The sequence below is a fragment of the Oncorhynchus clarkii genome, chromosome 19 (genome assembly GCF_045791955.1).
Source record: "Oncorhynchus clarkii lewisi isolate Uvic-CL-2024 chromosome 19, UVic_Ocla_1.0, whole genome shotgun sequence".
Lineage (NCBI taxonomy): Eukaryota > Metazoa > Chordata > Actinopteri > Salmoniformes > Salmonidae > Oncorhynchus > Oncorhynchus clarkii.
The window spans coordinates 23611452-23636231 of record NC_092165.1 but is presented as its reverse complement, the minus strand read 5'-3'; the positions used below and the strand labels follow the sequence as shown (position 1 = coordinate 23636231).

General features: G+C 42.6%; 1 protein-coding gene across 2 annotated transcripts; it reads left to right on the top strand.

The window, feature by feature from the left end:
* Positions 1 to 956: 956 nt before the first annotated feature.
* Positions 957 to 23775, top strand: LOC139374947 (RNA transcription, translation and transport factor protein-like). 2 transcript variants are annotated; one of them, XM_071116218.1, is made up of 8 exons: positions 957 to 1124; positions 1680 to 1804; positions 2760 to 2859; positions 3497 to 3574; positions 10792 to 10880; positions 11110 to 11178; positions 11769 to 11817; positions 19250 to 23775. In XM_071116218.1, exons 1-8 carry the CDS (start codon positions 1064 to 1066, stop codon positions 19402 to 19404), a joined length of 726 nt encoding a protein of 241 aa, XP_070972319.1. In that variant the 5' UTR covers positions 957 to 1063; the 3' UTR covers positions 19405 to 23775. The 2 variants fall into 2 exon arrangements, with proteins under 2 accessions (XP_070972319.1, XP_070972318.1); XM_071116217.1 differs by having other exon boundaries at positions 2760 to 2860; positions 3489 to 3574; positions 19250 to 19871.
* Positions 23776 to 24780: the final 1005 nt, after the last annotated feature.

The window sequence follows — 24780 nt, the reverse complement described above, 5'->3', positions numbered from 1 at the left end:
GCAGTTTGGGTCTAGAGTGTCTATCACTTTGAAGAGGGAGATGACCGCTGCAGCTTTCCAATCTTTGGGGATCTCAGACGATACGAAGGAGAGGTTGAATAGGCTAGTAATAGTGGTTTCAACAATTCCGGCAGATCATTTTAGAAAGAGAGGGACCAGATTGTCTAGCCCGGCTGATTTTCCAGATTTTGCAGCTCTTTCAGAACATCAGCTATCTGAATAGGCTAGTAATAGTGGTTTCAACAATTCCGGCAGATCATTTTAGAAAGAGAGGGACCAGATTGTCTAGCCCGGCTGATTTTCCAGATTTTGCAGCTCTTTCAGAACATCAGCTATCTGGATTTGGGTGAAGGAGAAATGAGGGAGGTTGGGCAAGTTGCTGTGGGGGGTGCAGGGCTGGTGACTGTGGTAGGGGTAGCCAGGTGGAAAGCATGGCCAGCCGTAGAAAAATGCTTATTGAAATTCTCTATCGTGGATTTATCAGTGGTGACAGTGTTTCCTAGCCTCGGTGCAGTGGGCAGCTGGGAGGAGGTGCTCTTATTCTCCATGGACTTTACAGTGTCCCAAAACCTTTTGGAGTTTGTGCTACAGGATGCACATTTCTGCTAGCCTTTGCTTTCCTAACTGCCTGTGTATATTGGCTCCTAACTTCTCTGAAAAGTTGTATATCGCGGGGTCTATTCAATGCTAATGCAGTGCGCCACAGGATGTTTTTGTGCTGGTAGTCAGGTCTGGAGTGAACCAAGGGCTATATCTGTTCCTGGTTCTACATTTTTTTAACGGGGCATGCTTATTTAAAATACCACCATCTCATGCCCGGGAGCCCGTGGCGCTATGGAATATGTTTTAGTTTGTGTGGATTAAGCAACCCCTCCGCCTTTTCTTTATTGTTCGACCCCTGTACAGTTGGTGGCGGTAATGCACCATAAACACTTGATGCCAACCGCCGTTAAACCCCACAGAAGAAGTCTGCAGGTTTAGCCACATTAGAAGAGGTGTCTCGCTTTCGGGCTAAAAGTTTCTCTAACGTTAGTTATAAAGCTAGCTAGAACAACTTGTCAACATGTTTCGAAGAAAACTGACAGCTTTGGATTACCATAACCCCTCTGGGTTTGACTGTAAAGGTAGCTATAAAACCACGACAAACGAGTTATTTGCTAATGAATGACGTACATTTTCAGAGCTAGCCATGGACATGCTCAAATATGTTAGTTAGCATCTAACGTTACCTTTTAACTAACAAGCTCTTACTCTGTCTAAAACATTTCAATACAGCCACGCCTGTAATATGTATTTAGGCTTTGTTTATATTGGCTGCGTTTATGTCATTAAAAATTATTAACATGTGATTCGTGTTAGGTGGTCAGGTTTTGGACTTGTGTGCATTAGCTCAGGTAACGTTAGCTAATTAACTAGCTTTTTGGGAGCTTACTAACAGTGCCAAACAGGCAGTGGAGGCCGAGAACCCAACTAGGTTAGGGGTGGCATCGGAAATTGATACAGTATCTATGCCTTGTTTCTTTGTATTGTGACTAGTCGTATGTGAATTTCAGCCGGTTGTATATACAAACTATAATTTCATATTAAAGGAAAATCTACTACCACTGGCACATTTATGCAGGTCAATTAGCTTTGCGGAGTGTGTGTCACTGATTTAGCTAATATTCTGTTTTGCACAGATGAGACAGAGTTCAGGAATTTCATTGTGTGGCTGGAGGACCAGAAAATCAGACACTACAAAATTGAAGACCGGGGCAACCTGAGGAATATCCCCAGCTCAGGATGGCCCAAGTCCTTTGAGCAGGTAAACAGCAAGGCTAGTTACAGTTACTATACTGGAATCAACCCTTGGGTCAGAAAAAGTGTTGTTCATATTACATCCAAGTAACACGACATGGATTGTGTTCAGTAGGGTGCACTGTAGCAATACATTTTGCAATGTATCTGTGTCCTTTCTTATTGGAGAAGTTTATGTAGTATCTCCATGTGTTATAACATTTTCTCCTTACTAAACCATGGTGGGGCTTTTTTCCCACTTTATCACCATATCAATTATCAATGTGTTCTCTCAACCCCTTCCCTAACTGTTTACATCATGCAAAACAATCAAGCCAGTTCAGTTGTCGAATGCTGCAGATCGAAATTCCATGAATAGAACTGACTTAATTAGTTATTCTAAATGTTGGAGAGGCATGTTTGTCCTACGTTAGCCTACATCTATCTGAACATTCCAAAACGTTGTGTCCTGTTCAACGTGCCCCAAGATCAGTCAGTAGGCCTAAATGCTCATAGTAAGCTGATTTACCACCCTCATCACTGGTCTCCATAGCTGTGATACACTATTCTTCATTGAATAACCTCCATTGGGGTCCCTGCTCCCTATACCCTGACCAGAAAGCGCCCTCTGTCCTCGAATCCTCGTTCCAACTGCCATTTTTGAGAGAGCGGTAAGGGGAGGATGGGACGAGGAAAGACTACTGTGACACAGCCCGTCAGCGTTTGTTTTAGTTTTTCCAGTGCAAAATGTTTTCTACGGTGTGCGCTGATGAATAAACCCCTGGCCCCAAGTGCTCTGAAAAAAAGAGCTACCAGGGAACCGCTAGTAACCGCAACATTCCGATGGATGTGAACCGCTGAAGAAGCGTGTATCACAGCTATGATCTCAGGCACCTGGTATACACGGTACACCTATTCAGGAGGGCACACTGGGGAAAGTTTTCTCTCTACGGAACATGAGCCTGACTCTGTTTCCTATGCAGTATCTTCAAGATGTTAATTGCCCATTCACTGTCGAAGAGAGACAGGAGTCAGTGGACTGGTTGCTGGGTCTAGCTGTTCGGTTGGAATATGGCGACAATGGTACAGTATTTTCTCTCTTTTGCTTTATTCCAAAAAATGTGGCCATATGATTCGGTGCCCATTGTTTGTACTTGGGCTACTTGTTGCGGCATATTACTAGTTTAACTATTGTAGTCCATTGAAGATGACAATACAGTATATTTTCAACCAACCTTTACTTGGAGATACCGTGTAGCAGTGGAACTCAACTCCCAATGAGATCCGGAGCCTGCTAGTTTTCTGTTCTACCTGATAATTAATTGCACCCACCTGGTGTGCCAGGTCTAAATCAGTCCCAACTTCTTCTTTTTTTAAGCAGTGGAACTGGCTTCGAGGTCCGGAGTTGAGTTTGAGGGCTGTACTGTATAGTATTGTTGTGGGGGTGGTGGTCATGCGTCCTTTAGCCACTAGATGGCAGCATTGTCTTAACAGTGGCATCTTGGGCTGCTCTACCATAAGGGATAATCTAGTTGTGGTTCCACCCTCTCTTGCCATACACTGTATTGTCATCGTTCAGGAATGTTAAATATATGTGCTTATACACTACTAAAGCAAGTCTTTGTTGTAAAAACAGTTTGATGGTAGTAGTATGTAGTTATTGGGGGGCATGGACTAAGTGGTCACTGTCTGGATGTTGTGTGTCCTACTGGCTCCCCAGTTGAGAAGTACAAGAATTGCCCGCCAGCCACAGCCACCGAGGCGGCGAAACCCTCGGATCCCCTCATCCATCTGGACAGTGAGCATAACCACTCCTTCCTCTAAATGTCTATCCCCCTCTCCCATTACTTCTCTACTCCTCTCTCATCCTCTTTACTCCTTTCTCTGTCCCTGATGTTCTGTGATAGAATCGTTTGATTATAGAAACCAGTGAAAAACGTAGTAATAAAGTGGGTTAGCTCAACCGTGTCTGGGCCAGTCCACCAGACTTATTAGAGACACTAATGTACTTGTCCTCTTGCTCATTAGACACTCTAATGTACTTGTCCTCTTGCTCAGTTGTGCATCAGGGCTTCCCACTCTTTCTATTCTGGTTAGAGACAGTTTGTGCTGTTCTGTGAAGGCAGTAGTACACAGCATTGAATGAGATCTTCAGTTTCTTGGCAATTTCTTGCATGGAATAGCCTTCATTTCTCAGAACGAGAATAGACTGATGAGTTTCAGAAGAAAATAACTTGTTTCTGGCCATTTTGAACCTGTAATCGAACTCACAAATGCTGATGCTCCAGATACTCAACTAGTCTGTAGAATGCAGTTGTATTGCTTCTTTAATCAGAACAGTTTTCAATTGTGCTAACATAATTGCAAAAGGGTTTTCTAATGATCAATTAGCCCTTTAAAATGATAAACTTGGATTAGCTAACACAACGTGCCATTGGAACACAGGAGTGATGGTTGCTGATAATTGGCCTATGTAGATATTCCATTTTTAATGTTGTACAATAGTAATTTACAACATTAACAATGTCTACACTACACTGTGTTTCTGATCAATGTTGTGTTATTTTAATGGACAAAAAATGTGCTTTTCTTTCGGAAACAAGGACATTTCTAAGTGACCTCAAACCTTTGAACAGTTGTGTGTGTGTGGTACCAGTCAAAAGTTTGGACACACCTACTCGTTCAAGAGTAAATTTTTAAAAATATTTTCTACATTGTAGAATAATAGTGAAGACATCAAAACTATGAAATAACACATGGAATCATGTAGTAACCAAAAAAATGTTAAATCAAAATGTTATATTTGAGTGTTGAAAGTAGCCACCCTTTGCCTTGATGACAGCTTTGCATACTCTTGGCATTCTCTCAACCAGCTTCATGGGGTTGTCACCTGGAATCCATTTCAATTAACAGGTGTGCCTTGTTAAAAGTATATTTGTGGAATTTCTTTCCTTAATGCGTTTGAGCCAATCAGTTGTAGGGGTGGTATACAGAAGATAGCCATATTTTGTAAAATACCAAGTCCATATTATGGCTTGATCATCTCAAATAAGCAAATGGAAACGACAGTCCATCATTACTTTAAGACATGAAGGTTATGAGGAAACTGGCTCTCATGAGGACCGCCACAAGAAAGGAAGACCCAGAGTTTCCTCTGCTGTAGAGGAAAAGTTGGAGTTAATTGCACCTCAGATTGCGGCCCAAATAAATGAGTTCAAGCAACAGACACATCTCAACATCAACTGTTCAGAGGAGACTGCGTGAATCAGGCCTTTATGGTCGAATTGCTAAAAATAAACCACTACTAAAGGACACCAATAGTAAGAAGATTTGCTTGGGCCAAGAAACACGAGTGATGGTCATTAGACCGGTGGAAATCTGTCCTTTGGTCTGATGAGTCCAAATTTGAGATTTTTGGTTCTAACCGCCGTGTCTTTGTGAGATGTAGAGTAGGTGAACGGATGATCTCCGCATGTGTGGTTCCCACCGTGAAGCATGGAGGTGATGTGGGTTGCACATTTTGGAGAATATTCAGCGGTGGAAACTTTCCGTGGGAATTAATGGAAATATATGCAAATTAAAATTAATACCATTAATATGTATATATATTTTTTTTTTGCATTGGATATATTTACCATATCATATGGAGACAGAAACGGAAACCTTTTTTACCTTGTAATAAGTAGACATAATTGCAAATGATTTAAATCCTTCCAATAGAATAGGGAATATTGAATGATCCCCAATGAACCATCACATCTCCCTAAAATGTTTTCAACATACATCTGTAAAATGATAGTCTATAAACGAAAGCTTTGGTTGTCTTCCTCTCAGGCTTCCATGTCTTCTCCCTGGACCTTCTCAATGTCCACCTCCTGAACATCAGACTGAGGCCTCATCTTCACTGTCCCTTTCTAACCTTGTTGAGGATGGCATGTTGTCAGGCTCAAAAGGCCTTGCCCGGATGGCCACCAATTTTTCAACCCTTGTATTGGTCAGCATGTTGCGTACTTTGGTGTGGGTGTTCCCAAACAAGTACCAGTTGCTCTCTGAGGTGGCTGATGTTGGTGGGATTTGGAGGATGATGGAGGCAATAGGGGAAAGAGCCTCAGATCCACAATGTCTCTTCCACCAGGTGGCTGATGAGATATGTTGGTATGACTGCCGTATTGCATCTCCATCCCAAAGCCCTTGCTTGGAAGTGTACTTTTCCAGACTGCCAAGAACCTTGCCCTCATCCAGGCCAAGGTGGCAAGACACGGTAGTGATAACACCATAGGCCTCGTTGATCTCTGCATCAGACAGGATGCTCTTGCCAGCATACTTGAGGTCCAACATGTATGCTGCTGCGTCTATGGGCTTCAGGCAGAAGTCTAAACTTTTTTTGGTGCATTTCAGAACTGCAGTTTCCTCTGCTTGGAGCAACAGTGAAGTGGGCAGGGCAGTACGGATTTCTTCTCTTACATCCTCAAGCAGAGTCTGAACATCAGACAGGATGCTATTGTCTCCCTCAATCCGTTCAATGGCTACTGATATAGGTTTCAAGCTGCTTACCACTCTCCCAAAATACATAATCCAGGAGGATCCTCTTGATGGGGCTGTCCACACCGGCAGACTGTGATATATATGGAGACTCCTTCCCCTCCAGGAGACTGTCAAACATGATGACAACACCACCCCAACGGGTGTTGCTGGGCAGCTTCAAGCTTCTTCTCACTTAGCTTGGTGAAGTAGATTGCTGCTATAACTTGATGACCCTTCACATACCAAACCGTTTCCTTGGCTTACTTGTAGAGTGTATCCATTGTTTTCAGTGCCATGATGTCCTTGAGGAGCAGATTCAATGCATGAGCAGCACAGCCAATGGGTGTAATGTGAGGGTAGGACTCCTTCACCTTAGACCAAGCAGCTTTCATGTTCGCAGCATTGTCTGTCACCAGTGCAAATACCTTCTGTATTTGGTCATTGATGACTGGTCATTGATGACTGCCTTCAGCTCATCTGCAATGTAGAGACCGTAATGTCTGTTGTCCCTTGTGTGCTCTTGTAGAATACTGGTTGAAGGGTGGAGATGATGTAGTTAATTATTCCTTGCCCACAAACATTCAACCACCCATCAGAATGATTGCAATACAGTCTGCTTTCTCTATGATTTGCTTGACCTTCACTTGAACAGAAATCTCTTCCAGAAATCTCTTCCAATACACATTGCATGTGAGCATCAGAGGTGAACCAGTTGCATACTCAGCTTGAGCAAGACATTCATCAGCATTTCTGACTTCGTCCCTCCATTGAGTCAAAAAAAAAATCTGATCCAGGAGGACCATGATCTGTTGCTATCGATAAGGTGTCTGATTCATCATTTTCACCTCGAATAGAAGTAGAGGGACTTTTGTCAGAGGTTGCTTGTTGTGAGCGCTGAGGGAACTGTATGCACTTGGCCAGATGATTCTGCATCTTTGTTGCATTCTTGACACATGATGATTGGACACAGTATTTGCAAATGTACACAGCTTTTTTTTCTACGGATAGTGCCTGTGGCATTTTCCTGAAAAAAAACAAATGAAATTCCATGTACAGATAAATAGTTAAGCAGTTAGATTAACGCTTTTTCAGTTCTGCCCACAAATTTTCTATAGGATTGAGGTCAAGGGTTTGTGATAGCCACTCCAATAGCTTGACTTTGTTGTCCTTAAGCCGTTTTGCCACAACTTTGGAGATATGCTTGGGTCATTTTCCATTTGGAAGACCCAACTGATTTCTTGAAATGTTGCTTCAATATATCCACACATTTTTCCTTGCTAATGATGCCATCTATTTTGTGAAGTGCACCAGTCTCTCCTGCAGCAAAGCACCCCCACAACATGATGCTGCCACCCCTGTGCTTCATGGTTGGGATGGTGTTCTTCGGCTTGCAAGCCTCACCCATTTTCCTCCAAAACATGACGATGGTCATTATGGCCAAACAGTTCTATTTTTGTTTCATCAGACCAGAAGACATTTCTCCAAAAAGTAACATCTATGTCCCCATGTGCAGTTGCAAACCGTAGTCTGGCTTTTTTATGGCGTCTTTGGAGCAGGGGCTTCTTCCTTGCTGAGCTGCCTTTCAGGTTATGTCGATATAGGACTAGTTTTATAGATTTTATAGGTACTTTTGTACCTGTTTCCTCCAGCATCTTCACAAGGTCCTTTGCTATTCTGGGATTGATTTGCGCTTTTCGCACCAAAATACGTTCATTTCTAGGAGACAGAACGCGTCTCCTTCCTGAGAGGTATGACTGCTGCGTGGTCCCATGGTGTTTAGACTTGCATACTATTGTTTGTACAGATGAACGTGGTACCTTCAGGCATTTGGAAATTGCTCCCAAGGATGAACCAGACTTGTGGAGGTCTACAATTTTGTTTCTGAGGGTTTGGCTGATTAATTTTCCCATGATGTCAAGCAAAAGGTCACCGAGTTTGAAGGTAGTCCTTGAAATACATCCACGGGTACACCTCCAATTGACTCAAATGATGTCAATCAGAAGCCTCTAAAGCCATGACTTAATTTTCTGGAATTTTCCAAGCTGTTTAAAGGCCCAGTCAACTTAGTGCATGTGAACTTCTGACCCACTGGAATTGTGATTTAAGTGAAACAATCTGTCTTTGTAAACAGTTGTTGGGAAAATGACTTGTCATGTCCTAACCGACTTGCCAAAACTATAGTTTGTTAACAAGAAATTTGTGGAGTGGTTGAAAAACGAGTTTTAATGACTCCAACCTAAGTGTATGTAAACTTCCAACTTCAACTGTAGTCCTTGGCTCAGACAGTGTAGTAGTGTGGGCTCAATAGCGTCTCATTAGTGTGCAAGATATTGAGAATCAGCTGTAAATGTGATGGAAGAATGCACTGTGCATGCAGAGGGTTGCAATTATGTTGAATTTGGGATATGAGTGTTTATCTCTAACTTTTTTTTTATGAATTTAAGCAAAATTCCCCAAATTCCTGGGCTTAACGTCCCATGGAAATTGTCCGGAAGTTTACCGGAACGTTTCCGACCCTTTGCAACCCTATGTGCTTTGCTGGTGACACTCAGTGATTTATTTAGAATTCAAGGCTCACTTAACCAGCATGGTTACCACAGCATTCTGCAGAGATATGCCATCCCATCTGGTTTGCATTTAGCGGGACTATCATTTGGTTTTTCAACAGGACAATGACCCGACATACCTTATTTCATAGGTTTGATGTCTACAATGTAGAAAATAGTTCAAATAGATAAAAACCCTTGAATGAGTATGAGTATACAAACGTTTGCCGTGTGTGTTTAACTTATGCAGTATATCACAAAAGTGAGTACACCCCTCACATTTTTGTATATCTTTGAGTATATATTTTCTTGTGGCAACACTGAAGAAATTACACTTGTGTAAATTTGCTGTCCCCTCAATAACTCAACACACAGCCATTAATGTCTAAACCGCTGGCAACAAAAGTGAGTACACCCCTAAGTGAAAATGTCCAAATTGGGCCTAATAAGCCATTTTCCATCCCCGGTGTCATGTGACTCGTTAGTGTCTCAGGTGTGAATGGGGAGCAGGTGGGTTAAATTTGGTGTCATCGCTCTCACACTCCCTCATACTGACTGGTCACTGGAGGCTCAACGTGGAACCTCATGGCAAAGAACTCTCTGAGGATCTGAAAAAAAGAATTGTTGCTCTACATAAAGATGGCCTGAGCTATAAGAAGATTGCCAAGACCCTGAAACTGAGCTGCAGCACAGTGGCCAAGACCATACAGAGGTTTAACTGGACAGGTTCCACTCAGAACAGGCCTCGCCATGGTCGACCAAAGAAGTTGAGTGCACGTGCTCAGCGTCATATCCAGAGGTTTTCTTTGGGAAATAGACGTATGAGTGCTGCCAGCATTGCTGCAGAGGTTGAAGGGGGGGGGGGGGGGGTCAGCCTGTAAGTGCTCAGACCATACGCCGTACACTGCATCAAATTGGTCTGCATGGCTGTTGTCCCAGAAGGAAGCCTCTTCTAAAGATGATGCACAAGAAAGCCCGCAAACAGTTTGCTAAAGACAAGCAGACTAAGGACATGGATTACTGGAACCATGTCCTGTGGTTTGATGAGACCAAGATAAACCTATTTGGTTCAGATGGTGTCAAGCATGTGTGGCGGCAACCAGGTGAGGAGTACAAAGACAAGTGTGTCTTGCCTACAGTCAAGCATGGTGGTGGGATTGTCATGGTCTGGGGCTGCATGAGTGCTGCCGGCACTGGGGAGCTACAGTTCATTGAGGGAACCATGAATGCCAACATGTACTGTGACATACTGAAGCAGAGCATGATCCCCTCCCTTCGGAGACTGGGCCGCAGGGCAGTATTCCAACATGATAACGACCCCAAACACACCTCCAAGACGACCACTGCCTTGCTAAAGAAGCTGAGGGTAAAGGTGATGGACTGGCCAAGCATGTCTCCAGACCTAAACCCTATTGAGCATCTGTGGGGCATCCTCAAAAGGATAGGTGAAGGAGTGCAAGGTCTCTAACATCCACCAGCTCCGTGATGTCGTCATGGAGGAGTAGAAGAGGACTACAGTGGCAACCTGTGAAGCTCTGGTGAACTCCATGCCCAAGAGGGTTAAGGCTGTGCTGGAAAATGGTGGCCACACAAAATATTGACACTTTGGGCCCAATTTGGACATTTTCACTTAGCGGTGTACTCACTTTTGTTGCCAGCGGTTTAGACATTAATGGCTGTGTGAGTTATTTTGAGGGGACAGCAAATTTACACGCACTACTTTACATTGTAGCAAAGTGTCATTTCTTCAGTGTTGTCACATGAAAAGATACTCAAATATTTACAAAACTGTGAGGGGTGTACTCACTTTTGTGATATACTGTATATTACGCACATACACAGAATCGCACCAATGGGGACAGTTGTGACCCCAGCTGACTTCATGAATGTAACTGAGTCAACAGCCTCCATGTTGTGTTGACAATAAGTGTGTGTGCTCCTCAAGGTAGCAACCCAGACTTTAAGGCTGGTGTCTTAGGCCTGGCTAGCCTGCTGAAGATCCAGCGTCACGACGACTACCTGGTCATGCTGAAGGTGAGAACACGCGGCAACCGAGACCCATATCAGACGTACTAATATCCTTTTCACACTACTGAGCCAAGCCTAGCTGTAGTGCGAGGGCCTGGTTACTCACCCAAAATATCTGAGCCAGTACAGTTCAGATCGGCACTTTACTAATTTCTTATGAACAGGGTACAAATGACGAACCTGTGCTGATTTCAGATTTGATAACAATGGTGTGGTCATTTCCCTTGTCTAACAGGCTATAAGGATCCTTATCCAAGAGAGGCTGACTCCAGAAGCCATAGCCAAGGCCAGCCAGTCTAAAGAGGTGATTTACTTTTGAAGATTGAGTCTTTGACTGACTGAGATCCACCTACACATTTAGGCTTCATCAAAATGCGTTGTTTTGAAATGTGATTCAAAAGAGTACCCACAATATTTCATACCTGGGTCCAAACAGTATTTGTTTTCATTTACGTTGAATTGAGCCTGCCTGGTGTGCCAGATGGACAGGTTTTGCACTGGGAAAGCTCAATTAAGCGCAGAGTGTATTTGAAAGAAAACAAATGTAATTTGATCCCAAGTCTGACACTTCTATTCTCTCAATCTGACATGATAATACATGGGAACTCTCAGCACACGTTACTGCTCAGGGCCCGTATGTATCAAGCATCTGAGTACTAATTCAGGATAAATTTTGCTTTTTGAATCGCAATGAATAGGATTGAACGTGGACCTGATCCTAGATCAGCACTCCTACTCTGAGATGCTTGATACATACAAAAATTAAACATAGTATGATAGGTAAGGCCTGTGTTGAGTGGTGTTGGAGTTGTCTAGGTGGCTATGGTATTTTAAGTGGATTTGCTTTTAATTGCCGTGATGTATTTCTTACTGTTTTTGCCTGGTCTCCTCAAGGGTCTCCCTGTGGCCTTGGACAAGCACATCCTCGGCTTTGATACTGGAGGTGAGTGCTCACAGTCAAGTTTTTGAAGTAATACACACAAACTCATTTTTAAACCATGTGCCTTGTCATCCTTAATTTCCTCATAAATGGACTTGACTAAATTACATTTTAAACACTTAATTCTCCCATCTTCTTGTGCCCAAGGCAATTATAATAATCTAAATTGTCTCTAAACATTCTGTCCTATTGATATGATAGACATGGCATTTATCTTGACTGTACTGTTGATGTAATACTCTGTAGGATTGCTTGGGTGGGTATGGCCATCACATTGTGTCAAGATCTGTTCCAGATCAGTTGGAGACACATCTGCGCAAAGGAAACAAGGCATGGAACGTGTCATTGTGGAGACTACAGTGGTTCTTCCTGTAAAAGTTGCAGTACACCTTGCGGGCTGCCACAGAATTCTGTGGCACGTTATTTAAGTGTCAGCCATTGTTGCATTAATGCTAGTTAGTGCTAGTTTGACCACCAGAGGGCTTCTTTGAGAAGCATTTGACAGTCTAATATTGGCTGTACTAGAGAATTTTAAACCTTTTTTGTAAGAACATAGTATATGGGATTGATTTTAAGAAATTTTGCTTAATATTATGGTGTTTCCATTCCAAGAAAAACGAAAAATTAAACATTCAGGGAAAATGGTGCTGTACAATGTGATTGGTCGGGAGTAGGTTACAGTACTAAGACTAAAATTATCCTAACATTTCCACACCCTCATTGTAGTCTAACCAATAACCAAACAGAGATTCAGTGAAAAAATCGAATTGATTTATCAAGACCATGCTTGTTGTCGAGCAGTTGCTGAAATAGTTGACCACGCGGGTAGGCTTTTGCTTCAAATCCTATCAATGCTACAATGTCACAAATCATTGAACACACAATTCTTAACTCTGAGAAGGATAATAGGAGGTGATCTGCACTGCTTATTAACTTCTTATGGGTGTCCCACCTGGCCAACATCAAGTTACAGTATTTTAAATATTTAACTTTCATAAAATCACAAGTGTATAACATAAACATAAAGCTGAACTTCTTGTTAACCGTGCTTCATTGGTCTGTTTCGCTTGATGGCCCTCCGACCTGCAATCGTTTTCTACGTTTTTTGTGTGTTCCCTTGTAGTGTATCTTATTTCCCGTTTTACTATCGTCCTGGGCTTATAGATCGCGTCAATCCTTCATTAGATGAACCGCAACATGTCGGCTAAAGCGATTTATTTTAAAAGTATATTTTATTTTATTGAACCTTTATTTACAGTGGCTGCGAAAGTATTCACCCCCTTGGGATTTTTCCTGTTTTGTTGTCTTACAACCTGGAATTAAAATATATTTTTGGGGGATGGGGGTTGTATCCTTTGATTTAGACAACATGCCTACCACTTTCAAGATGCAAAATTAATTTTTGTGAAACAAACAAGAAATATTACCAAAAAAAACTGAACTTGAGCGTGCATAGCTGTTCTTCCCCCCCAAAGTCAATACTTTGTAGATCCACCTTTTGCAGCAATTACAGCTGCAAGTCTCTTGGTATGTCTCTATAAGCTTGGCACATCTAGCCACTGGGATTGTTGCCCATTCTTCAAGGCAAAACTGCTCCAGCTTCTTCAAGTTGGATGGGTTCCGCTGGTGTACAGCAATCTGTAGGTCATACCACAGATTCTCAATTGGAATGAGGTTGGGCCTTGACTGGGCCATTCTAAGACATTTAAATGTTTCCCCTTAATAAACCACTCGAGTGTTGCTTTAGCTGTATGCTTAGGGTCATTGTCCTGCTGGAAGGTGAACCTCAGTCGCAGAGTCAAATCTCTGGGAGACAAACTGGTTTCCCTCAAGAATTTCCCTGTATTTAGCGCCATCCATCATTCCTTCAATTCTGACCAGTTTCCCAGTCCTTGTCGATGAAAAACATCCCCACAGTATGATGCTGCCACCACCATGCTTCACTGGGGATGGTGTTCTCGGGGTGATGGCTTTTTTTCTGGCCACTCTTCCATAAAAGCCCAGCTCTGTGGAGTGTACGGCTTAAAGTGGTCCCTATGGACAAATACTCCAATCTCCACTGTGGAGCTTTGCAGCTCCTTCAGGGTTATCTTTTGGTTCTTTGTTAACTCTCTGATTAACCTTTCTAGGGCAGAAGTTCCGCTGGCGGAACCCCTCGACAACATTCCGCTGAAAAGGCAGTGTGCGAAATTCATTTTTTTTTTTTTTTAAATATGTAACTTTCACACATTAACAAGTCCAATACAGCAAATGAAAGAACACGATGGGTAGATTAACAAGATGTTTATTTCAAAAAATGCTTTACAGCGAAAGCACAACATAATCATATGTTAGGTCATAGCCATGTCAAAAAAACAGCCATTTTTCCAGCCAAAGATGGGAGTCACAAAAAGTAGAGATATACAGTGGGGCAAAAAAGTATTTAATAATCCACCAATTGTGCAAGTTCTCCCACTTAAAAAGATGAGGGGCCTGTAATTTTCATCATAGGTACACTTCAACTATGACAAAATGAGAAAAAAAATCCAGAAAATCACGTAGGATTTTTTATGAATTTATTTGCAAATTATGGTGGAAAATAAGTATTTGGTCACCTACAAACAAGCAATATTTCTGGCTCTCTCAGACCTGTAACTTCTTCTTTGAGGCTCCTCTGTCCTCCACTCTACCTGTATTAATGGCACCTGTTTGATCTTGTTATCAGTATAAAAGACACCTGTCCACAACCTCATACAGTCACACTCCAAACTCCACTATGGCCAAGACCAAAGAGCTGTCAAAGAACACCAGAAACAAAATTGTAGACCTGCACCAGGCTGGGAAGACAGAATCTGCAATAGGTAAGCAGCTTGGTTTGAAGAAATCAACTGTGGGAGCGATTATTAGGAAATGGAAGACATACAAGACCACTGGTAATCTCCCTCGATCTGGGGCTCCACGCAAGATCTCACCCCGTGGGGTCAAAATGATCACAAGAACGGTAAGCAAAAATCTCAGAATAGTGAATGACCTGTAGAGAGCTGGGACCAAAGTAACAAAGCCTACCATCAGTAACACACTACGCCGCCAGGGACTCAAATCCTGCAGTGCCAGACGTGTCCCCCCTGCTTAAGCCAGTACATGTCCAGGACCGTCCAGGACACCCAATAAAGGAGTGGTTCTGCAGGTGCTGACCACAGACCACTTCTCAGTTCCTATGCTTCTTGGCTGATGTTTTGATCACTTTTGAATGCTGGCGGTGCTTTCACTCTAGTGGTAGCATGAGACGGAGTCTACAACCCACACAAGTGGCTCAGGTAGTGCAGCTCATCCAGGATGGCACATCAATGTGAGCTGTGGCAAGAAGGTTTGCTGTGTCTGTCAGCGTAGTGTCCAGAGCATGGAGGTGCTACCAGGAGACAGGCCAGTATATCAGGAGACGTGGAGGAGGGCAACAACCCAGCAGCAGGACCGTTACCTCCGCCTTTGTACAAGGAGGAGCAGGAGGAGCAATGCCAGAGCCCTGCAAAATGACCTCCAGCAGGCCACAAATGTGCATGTGTCTGCTCAAATGGTCAGAAACAGACTCCATGAGGGTGGTATGAGTGCCCGACGTCCACGTGTGGGGGTTGTGCTTACAGCCCAACACCGTGCAGGACGTTTGGCATTTGCCAGAGAACACCAAGATTGGCAAATTCGCCGCTGGTGCCCTGTGCTCTCCACAGATGAAAGCAGGTTCACACTGAGCACATGTGACCGACGTGACAGAGTCTGGAGACGCTGTGGAGAACGTTCTGCTGCCTGCAACATCCTCCAGCATGACCGGTTTGGCGGTGGGTCAGTCATGGTGTGGGGTGGCATTTCTTTGGGGGGCCGCAAAGCCCTCCATGTGCTCGCCAGAGGTAGCCTGACTGCCATTAGGTACCGAGATGAGATTCTCAGACCCCTTGTGAGACCATATGCTGGTGCGGTTGGCCCTGGGTTCCTCCTAATGAAAGGCAATACTAGACCTCATGTGGCTGGAGTGTGTCAGCAGTTCCTGCAAGAGGAAGGCATTGCTGCTATGGACTGGCCCGCCCGTTCCCCACAGACCTGAATCTAATTGAGCACATCTGGGACATAATGTCTTGCTCCATTGCACCACAGACTGTCCAGGAGTTGGCGGATGCATTAGTCCAGGTCTGGGAGGAGATCCCTCAGGAGACCATCCGCCACCTCATCAGGAGCATGCCCAGGCGTTGTAGGGAGGCCATACAGGCACGTGGAGGCCACACACACTACTGAGCCTCATTTTGACTTGAGTGTGACTCTCAATCCAGACCTCCATGGGTTGATAAATTTGATTCCATTGATAATTTTTGTGATTTTGTTGTCAAAAACAAGTATTTAATAAGAATATTTCATTCATTCAGATCTAGGATGTGTTGTTTTAGTGTTCCCTATATTTTTTTGAGCAGTGTAGAACTTTTTGGTAAAAACTCAACTTGTCGTGTTTGGAGGACAAAGAATGCTGAGTTGCATCCAAAGAACACCATACCTACTGTGAAGCATGGGGGTAACATCATGCTTTGGGGCTGTTTTTCTGCAAAGGGACCAGGACGACGATCTGTGTAAAGGAAAGAATGAATGGGGCCATGTATCGTGAGATTGAGTGAAAACCTCATTCCATCAGCAAGGGCATTGAAGATGCATTTTCAGCATGAAAATTATCCCAAACACAACGAAGGAGTAGCTTCGTAAGAAGCATTTCAAGGTCCTGGAGTGGCCTAGCCAGTCTCCAGATCTCAACCCCATAGAAAATCTTTGGAGGGAGTTGAAAGTCCGTGTTGCCCAGCAACAGCCCCAAAACATCACTGCTCTAGAGATCTGCATGGAGGAATGGGCCAAAATACCAGCAACAGTGTGTGAACCTTGTGAAGACAAAGTATTGAGAAACTTTTGTTATTGACCAAATACTTATTTTCCACCATAATTTGCAAATAAATTCATTAAAAATCCTGCAATGTGATTTTCTGGATTTTTTAAATTTATTTTGTCTGTCATAGTTGAAGTGTACCTATGATGAAAATTACAGGCCTCATCTTTTTAAGTGGGAGAACTTGCACAATTGGTGGCTGACTAAATACTTTTTTGCACCACTGTAGATAAAATTAATCACTAACCTTTGATGATCTTCATCAGATGACACTGATTGGACATCATGTTACACAATGCATGTATGTTTTGTTCGATAATGTGCATATTTATATCCAAAGATCTCATTTTACATTTTCGCGTTACGTGCAGTAATGTTTTGATTCCAAAACATCCGGTGATTTTGCAGAAATACTCATAATATTGATTAAAGATACAACTGTTATTCACAGAATTAAAGTTAGACTTCTCCTTAATGCAACCGCTGTGTCAGATTTCAAAAACTTTACGGAAAAAGCATAATCTAAGAACGGCGCTCAGAGCCTAAAACAGCCAGAGAAATATCCGCCATTTAGAAATAACACCATAAGTATTCACTTACCTTTGATCTTCATCAGAAGGCACTCTCAGGAATCCCAGTTTGACAAATGACTGATTTGTTCCATAAAGTCCATCATTTATGTCCAAATGGCCACTTGTTGTTAGCGTGTTCAGCCCAGTAATCCATCTTCATGAGGCGCAGGCACTTCGTCCAGACAAAAACTTGAAAAGTTCCATTACAGTCCTGATGTATGGATTCAATCGTTAGGATGTTTTTAACATAAAACATCAATGTTCCAACCGGAGAATTCCTATGTCTGAAGAAAAGCACTGGAACGAGAGTTAACTCTGTCGGGAGCGCGCGTCATGAGACCAAAGCACGATGCCAGACCTCTGACTCAAACAGGTCTCATGAGCCCCTCCTTTATAGTAGAATCCTCATTCAAGTTTCTAAAGACGGTTGACATCTAGTGGAAGCCGTAGAAAGTGCATCTTTATCCATATCCCACTGTGTATTCGGTAGGCCAAGCTTTGAAAAACTTCAAACCTCCGATGTCCCACTTCCTGGTTGGATTTTTCTCAGGTTTTCGCCCGTCATATGAGTTCTGCTATACTCAGACATCATTCAAACAGTTTTAGAAACTTCAGAGTGTTTTCTATCCAATGCTATGCATATATTAGCATCTGGGAAAGAGCTATTCATCCAAAAGTGAAAATGCTGCCCACCTATCCAAAAAGAGTTCATGCCCTCCTTGCCTGGACTGTGAGTTTGTGGGCAGCCCTCTCTTGGCAGGTTTGTTGTGGTGCCAAATTCTTTAAATTTTTTAAATAATGGATTTAAATGGTGCTCCGTGGGATGTTCAAAGTTTCTGATATTTTTTTATAACCCAACCCTGATCTGTACTTCTCCACTACTTTGTCCGTGACCTGTTTGGAGAGTTCCTTGGTCTTCGTGGTGCAGACTCTGGGGCCTTTCTGAACAGGTGTGTGTATATATACTGAGATCATGAGACAGATCATGTGACACTTAGATTGCTCACAGGTGGACTTTAATTAATTGTGACTTCTGAAGGTAATTTGTTGCACCAGATCTTATTTAAGGGCTTCATAGCAAAGGGGGGGTGAATACATATGCACCACTTTTGTTTTTTTATCATTTGAAACAAGTTTTTATTTCACTTCACCAATTTGGACATGTCCATTACATGAAATTCAAATACAAATCCATTTAAATTACAGGTTGTAATGCAACAAAATAGGAAAAAACGCCAAGGGGGATGAATAGGCACTGTAACTAGGCAAGTCGGTTAAGAACAAACTCTTATTTACAATGCCAGCCAAACTCGGACGACGCGTGGCCAATTGTGAGCTGCCCTATGGGACTCCCTATCACGGCTGGCTGTGATACACCCTGGATTCGAACCAGGGACTGTAGTAATGCCAATTGCACTGAGACCGCTGCGCCACTCGGGAGCCATGACATATGTTTTTCAGAACATTAACCATGTGTGTTCTCTCTTTTTGCACTGTTGTGCAGTTTCGATCCAATGATTCGTCTGACAAACAAATAACTTTGTCCTTCAGGCCCAGACATGGATCAAAGCTGACGAGAGTATGTTTTATTATTAACTAAAGCATAAAGATGTTGATGAAGAAGCCACATTTGCCTCGGGATCCATCCTAGTTGGTATTCATGAGTTTTTTCGGTGCAGCCCTTTGTCCACTGATCTCAATGGATGGTTGTCGGCATCAATGTGTGCTCTGCAAAAACACATTCATGTTTTTAGTACACAATTATTGATTTTATTACACAGTATGCCTACACATTGATAGGCTATATAATTTAGTTAAGAAAAATGCACTGAAACTGAAATACCTCTTTTTAGTTTTGGTGATCCTCTCAGCTCCGGCTCATTTTCAAGTCCTCCGCTGATCACCGACTGAGCATAATCTCTTCCTCTGTAATATGGCCTCTAACGGTGTGTGCCTCCTTTCTCTGCAGACGCCACCCTAAACGAAGCGGCTCAGATCCTACGTCTGCTCCACATCGAGGAGCTACGTGACCTGCAGACCCGGATCAATGAGGCCATCGTAGCCGTTCAGGCTGTAATTGCAGACCCGAAGACAGACCACCGCCTGGGCAAGGTCGGCAGATGACCTGGCTTGCCTGACCCTTTGACCTCTGCCTTTAACCCCCAACATACAGTCTGTGAAAAAGAAGTACCACACAAACTATACATGGATATTGGTCCAAGACCTTGTCCTTATTTTATTTTAGTCCAACAACTAGGACTAAGCCTTTGAGTTTCATTTTTTTTTTTAAGGATTTGGGACGGTTGGAATGAAATGGACTAGTTTTTTTTGTTTGAGAAAGAAATGCATTTGTCGCATGAGTGTTGGAATGAGAATGTATTAAATACATTGGGGGGAAGAAACTTTGGTTTGTGTTCATAAGAAATTGGAAGTGCTATCAGATTCTGTGCTGAAATTACCCTTGGAGTTGGAGATGGAATCAGCGATAAAAGTCGAATTACATCTTAGGAAAGATAAAGGATTAAAAAACTGGAAAAACATATTTGGCGACAATGTGGTGAAATACAAAATGATTAGTGCACGGAATACCCAAATACTGCATTGCTGTGTGTTCATTCAATACACATGGATAGATCTAACGAGTTGTGGCTCAAAGATCTAGTTTTATTTTATTTTTTATAGAAAGCCAAAGTATGAAATGAGGTAAACAAATTTACAAAACTTTATTTGCGGGGGAGGGAAGTCACAGTTGACGTCTGGAAATGTACTTTGGTGGTGGTTGGTGAAATCCTTGCTTTGTCGCAAGTGTCCTTCATTCGACGCCTCTGTAGAAGTCTATGACAGAAGGGTTCTCACAGCGGAAAGCACTTCAAGACTCGCCCGAAATAGCACCATAAAACGATCCCCTATCATTTGTCTCCCTGCATCAGATAACTACATTAAGTCACAGGACAGTGAACATCCTTGACAACTACACCACACTCTGCTATCATCAGTCACAGAACAAACATTACTTTCCAAACTTGTTATTTTTGACAGGGGAGAATGACTGCCCCCTCTCATTGAAGCCACTGAAGTTCAAGGCCAACTGCGGGACTGCAGGCATTGTTAGCAGAAAGCAGGATCCCTATTATTGTGAATGAAAATCTGTGGTCAGTGTAAAAAATCAAGGACAATTATGGTACGAATAATTTAAGCTAGTACACCAGCTGTATGTCCTTGAATCGATTATCCAAAAAAATGAGCACACAGAGGATAATTTAGTTGCTAATGGCAGCCTGCAGTACCCCGGTCAGCTTTCAACTTGAGTTACTCAATGAGATGGGGCAACACAGCTAGCCTGCAACCTAATTTCCTGGAGTTGCTCAAACTGCGCATGTCTCCATGAGACACCATCTTAACTGACTGCATTTTGTTTCAATGCTCTATTGTGTCTTCATATAGGAATGAATGGTACCACGTGATCAATGGCTTTGTCCAATCATATAATGCAAGACTGAGCTCAGTCGGCCACTAGGTTTCTATGGCTTTGATGTCGCGGCGAAGACCGGTCACATTTCGTCAACTGGGCCTTTAGTACAGTGATTTGGCAGCAGTTGCCTTCTACTTGAGGAACTTGCTAGTTGACAGGTTCTATACTAAGGCTCTTTGTACAGCCTCAGTCATTTGGCGTCTTTTTGTTTGTTGAAGGTGTCCGCTCTGATACATAACATCAAAATGAAGTATGGCCCCCATACTTTTTTGACTTTTTCCACATTGTATTATGTTACAACCTTATTCTAAAATGGATTAAGTAATGTTTTCCCCCTCAAATCTACACAACACCCCATAATGACAAAGCAAAAACAGGTTTTTAGAAATGTTTGCACAAAACTGGAATATTACATTTACATAAGTATTCAGACCTTTTACTCAGTACTTTTTTGAAGCACCTTTGGCAGTGATTACAGCCTTGGGTATGATGCTACAAGCTTGGCACACCTGTATTTGGGGAGTCTCCCATTCTCTGCAGATCCTCTCAAGCTCTGTCAGGTTGGATGGGGAGCGTTGCTGCACAGCTATGTTCAGGTCTCTCCAGACATGTTCCATCGGGTTCAAGTCCGTGCTCTGGCTGTGCCACTCAAGGACATTCAGAGAGACTTATCCCGAAGCCACTCCTGCGTTGTCCTGTTGGAATGTGAACCTTCGCCCACACAATCCTGTCTCGGATTTCTACAGACAATTCCTTTGACCTCATGGCTTGGTTTTTGCTCTGACATTGCACTGTTAACTGTGGGACCTTTTATAGACAGGTGTGTGCCTTTCCAAATCATGTCCAATCAATTGAATTTACCACAGGTGGACTCCAATCATGTTGTAGAAACATCACAAGGGTGATCAATGGAAACACGATGCACCAGCTCAATTTCTAGTCTCATAGCAAAGGATCTGAATACTTATGTAAATAAGGTATTAATGTTTTTTTTGTTTTTTTTTTCAAATGTTTCTAAACCTGTTTTCGCTTTGTCATTCAGGTATTGTCTGTAGATTGAGAATTTTTTAAATACATTTTAGAATAAGGGGAAGGGGTCTGAATACTTTCCGAATGCACTGTATTGAGGCTCCCTGCTTTCGCACAAGCTAAATCTGCAAAAGAAAATAGCGTTTCAGGCTACACAAACTGCTTTTATCCTACATGACCCGCAAAAGGCATAAGTGTTGTGGAAATTCAGTACAGAGAGAGACTTGGTCTTGGTCATTTCTTCAAACAATCTTTATTTAAAATCAATTAATTATTACAATAATGAGACCGTTAGGCTGAGTCTAGCCTTTTATAGAAGATGCAGTTTTTATATAGCTGATACCAAGATTGCGTAGTCAGTCACTTCTAGCCTTCCCATAAGCCACCTTGGTTTTCTACACAGGATGGTCTGTTACTTAGTTTCCCAGATGCCAGGAAGATGAGACGATGCCGCATTGTTCTTAACTCTTCCAGGCTCTCTATCTCGAGTCACACACACACACACACCACATCTATAAAATGCTAGCTTTTAGGTTTTTATCACCAACACATCAATTGTCAGCTTCAAGCTATCTCTAGTAGAACCCATGTCCTCAACAGCAGGTGCTAGAGTGGAGACCATAAACCACAGCATTAGCAGGACAGAAATATCTTACTGTTCGTTAAAGTAAATAATTGTCACATAGCCAACAAAAGGTGAATACATCATTTCTCTCTCACATAAGCCATACAGTCCAATTCAAGTTGGAGAGTTCATCTGATTTATTTCCACCAAAACCACTGGCGACAGTGGATGCTATTGCTGTCACTCCCACGTGAAGGTTAAGGGTAATATTGACGGCATTCCAGATTGGTTTTTTCAGCAGGCACGCTGAACAGACGTCTAAGGAGGTGTCTTGTTACCACTTCATATAGCAAACTTCAGAGACTGTAATGTTCTTTGCTTTACGGAAACATGGCTCACTCGAGACACACTATCGGAGTCGGTACAGCCAGCTGGTTTCTTCACGCATCGCGCCGACAGAAACAAGCATCTTTCTGGTAAGTAGAGGGCCGGTGGGGGGTATGCCTTATGATTAACGAGACGTGGTGTGATCATAACAACATACAGGAACTCAAGTCCTTCTGTTCACCTGACTTAGAATTCCTCACAATCAGATGTCGACCACATTATCTACCAAGAGAATTCTCTTTGATTATATTCCCCGCCAAGCAGACACATCGATGGCCCTGAACAAACTTTATTTGACAATGTAAACTGAAAACCACATATCCTGAGGCTGCATTCATTGTAGCTTGGGATTTTAACAAGGCTAATCTGAAAACAAGACTCACTAAATTCTATCAGCATGTCGATTTTGCAACCAGGACTGTTAAAACCCTGGATCATTGTTATTCTAACTTCTGCGACACATATAAGGCCCTCCCCCGCCCTCCTTTCGGAAAAGCTGACCACATCAATTTTCCATTATTAAAGTGGCTGGAGTTGAGTCAGTATGTTGGCAGCAGCCACTCAATGTTAGTGGTGGCTGTTTAACAGTCTGATAGCCTTGAGATTGAAAAACGGCTTCGGTCTCTCGGTCCCTGCTTTGATGTACCTGTACTGACCTCACCTTCTGGATGATGGCGATTATAGCCACTTTAAACAATGCCACTTAATGTTTACATACCCTACATTACTCTTCTCATATGTATATGCTGTACTCGATACCATCTACTGCATCTTTTGCCGTTCTGTACCATCACTCAGTCATATCTTTATGTACATATTCCTTATCCCTTTACACTTGTATGTGTATGTGACAAATAAATTTGATTTGATTTGTGTGTATAAGGTAGTTGTTGAATTGTTAGGTTAGATTACTCGTTGGTTATTACAGCATTGTCGGAACTAGAAGCACAAGCATTTCGCTACACTCGCATTAACATCTGCTAACCATGTGTATGTTACAAATCAGATTTGATTTGAGATGCGCCGCACGGCTGCAAAAAAAATGTTTCTGTAGAGTGAGGCAGCTTGATGTACAAGTTCACCCCTTGGACAGGACGCTAGAAAGATTACAGTATTACCTTATAGACAGTGGGTGGTTGCTATGGTGATGCCGTACAGGTGAGACCTTGGGTCAGGTAGGTACTCTTCTGTGAACTGGCTGCTGTCCCGACTCAGAGCAATGACTCCGTCCCTATGAACACCACAGAGAAAAAAACAAATCAACTCAACTACCATCACACTGAACATACAAAAAAAACACTATAAACATAATTCACAGGGTTTGCACTTTTGGGACTATTATGTCAGTAACAGTTGCACCCAGCAACCTCAAATGCAGCTTAAGTATTTGACAGAAAACAAATTCTATTTGAAACCAGATCTGTCCCTGTCTTACCTCCTCCAGTCTGTGAAGTAGAAGTGGTTGGCATAAAACACCATACTGAAGGGGTAGTTCAAGTTGCTGTGGATCACCCTTCTTCCCGTCCCATCGGACGCAATGCACTCCAAACGCTTGGTCCCTCAGAGTGAGAAAGAGAGAGTGTGTATGTGAGAGAGAGGTTAGAAGGAGAGAATAGAGAGGGTAAGGGAGATATGTTATAGGTTTCATTTGGTTGATAACAGTATAGGTTCCCATCTTAGTATGTAGAGTAGTATCCAGGCTGTATGCATCTGAACTGTGTACCACCTCTTTGACTGCTCCAGAACAACTTGGCCCCATCCCCACTTCTTACGGTTCTGAAAAGTGACAGTGGCACATTTTTTGTATAGCTTACCATACATTTAATAGCATACCATTTTAGTATCATAAAATAGTCATTATTACAGTATATGTATAGCTCAACTTTATAATGAGAATAGAAAAACCTAAAAACAGTAGGATACATAGAGAGACTTGTATCACAGAGACATAGCAACTGTTTAGCATTTTTCCTTTATGATGAAAGTGAGGATTTGGGGAGAGTAAGCTGGTTGTAGTTATAGGCCTTCAGACCCCTTAAGTGTGGTT

What these genes read in the sequence shown, in the direction of transcription:
- LOC139374947 (XM_071116217.1), top strand. Translation starts at nt 1,064, where the DNA reads ATGTTTCGAAGAAAACTGACAGCTTTGGATTACCATAACCCCTCTGGG. An exon ending in CTCTGGGTTTGACTGTAAAG is followed by an intron (nt 1,125 to 1,679) that starts GTAGCTATAAAA and finishes TGTTTTGCACAG; the next exon opens with ATGAGACAGAGTTCAGGAAT. An exon ending in CCTCGGCTTTGATACTGGAG is followed by an intron (nt 11,818 to 19,249) that starts GTGAGTGCTCAC and finishes CTTTCTCTGCAG; the next exon opens with ACGCCACCCTAAACGAAGCG.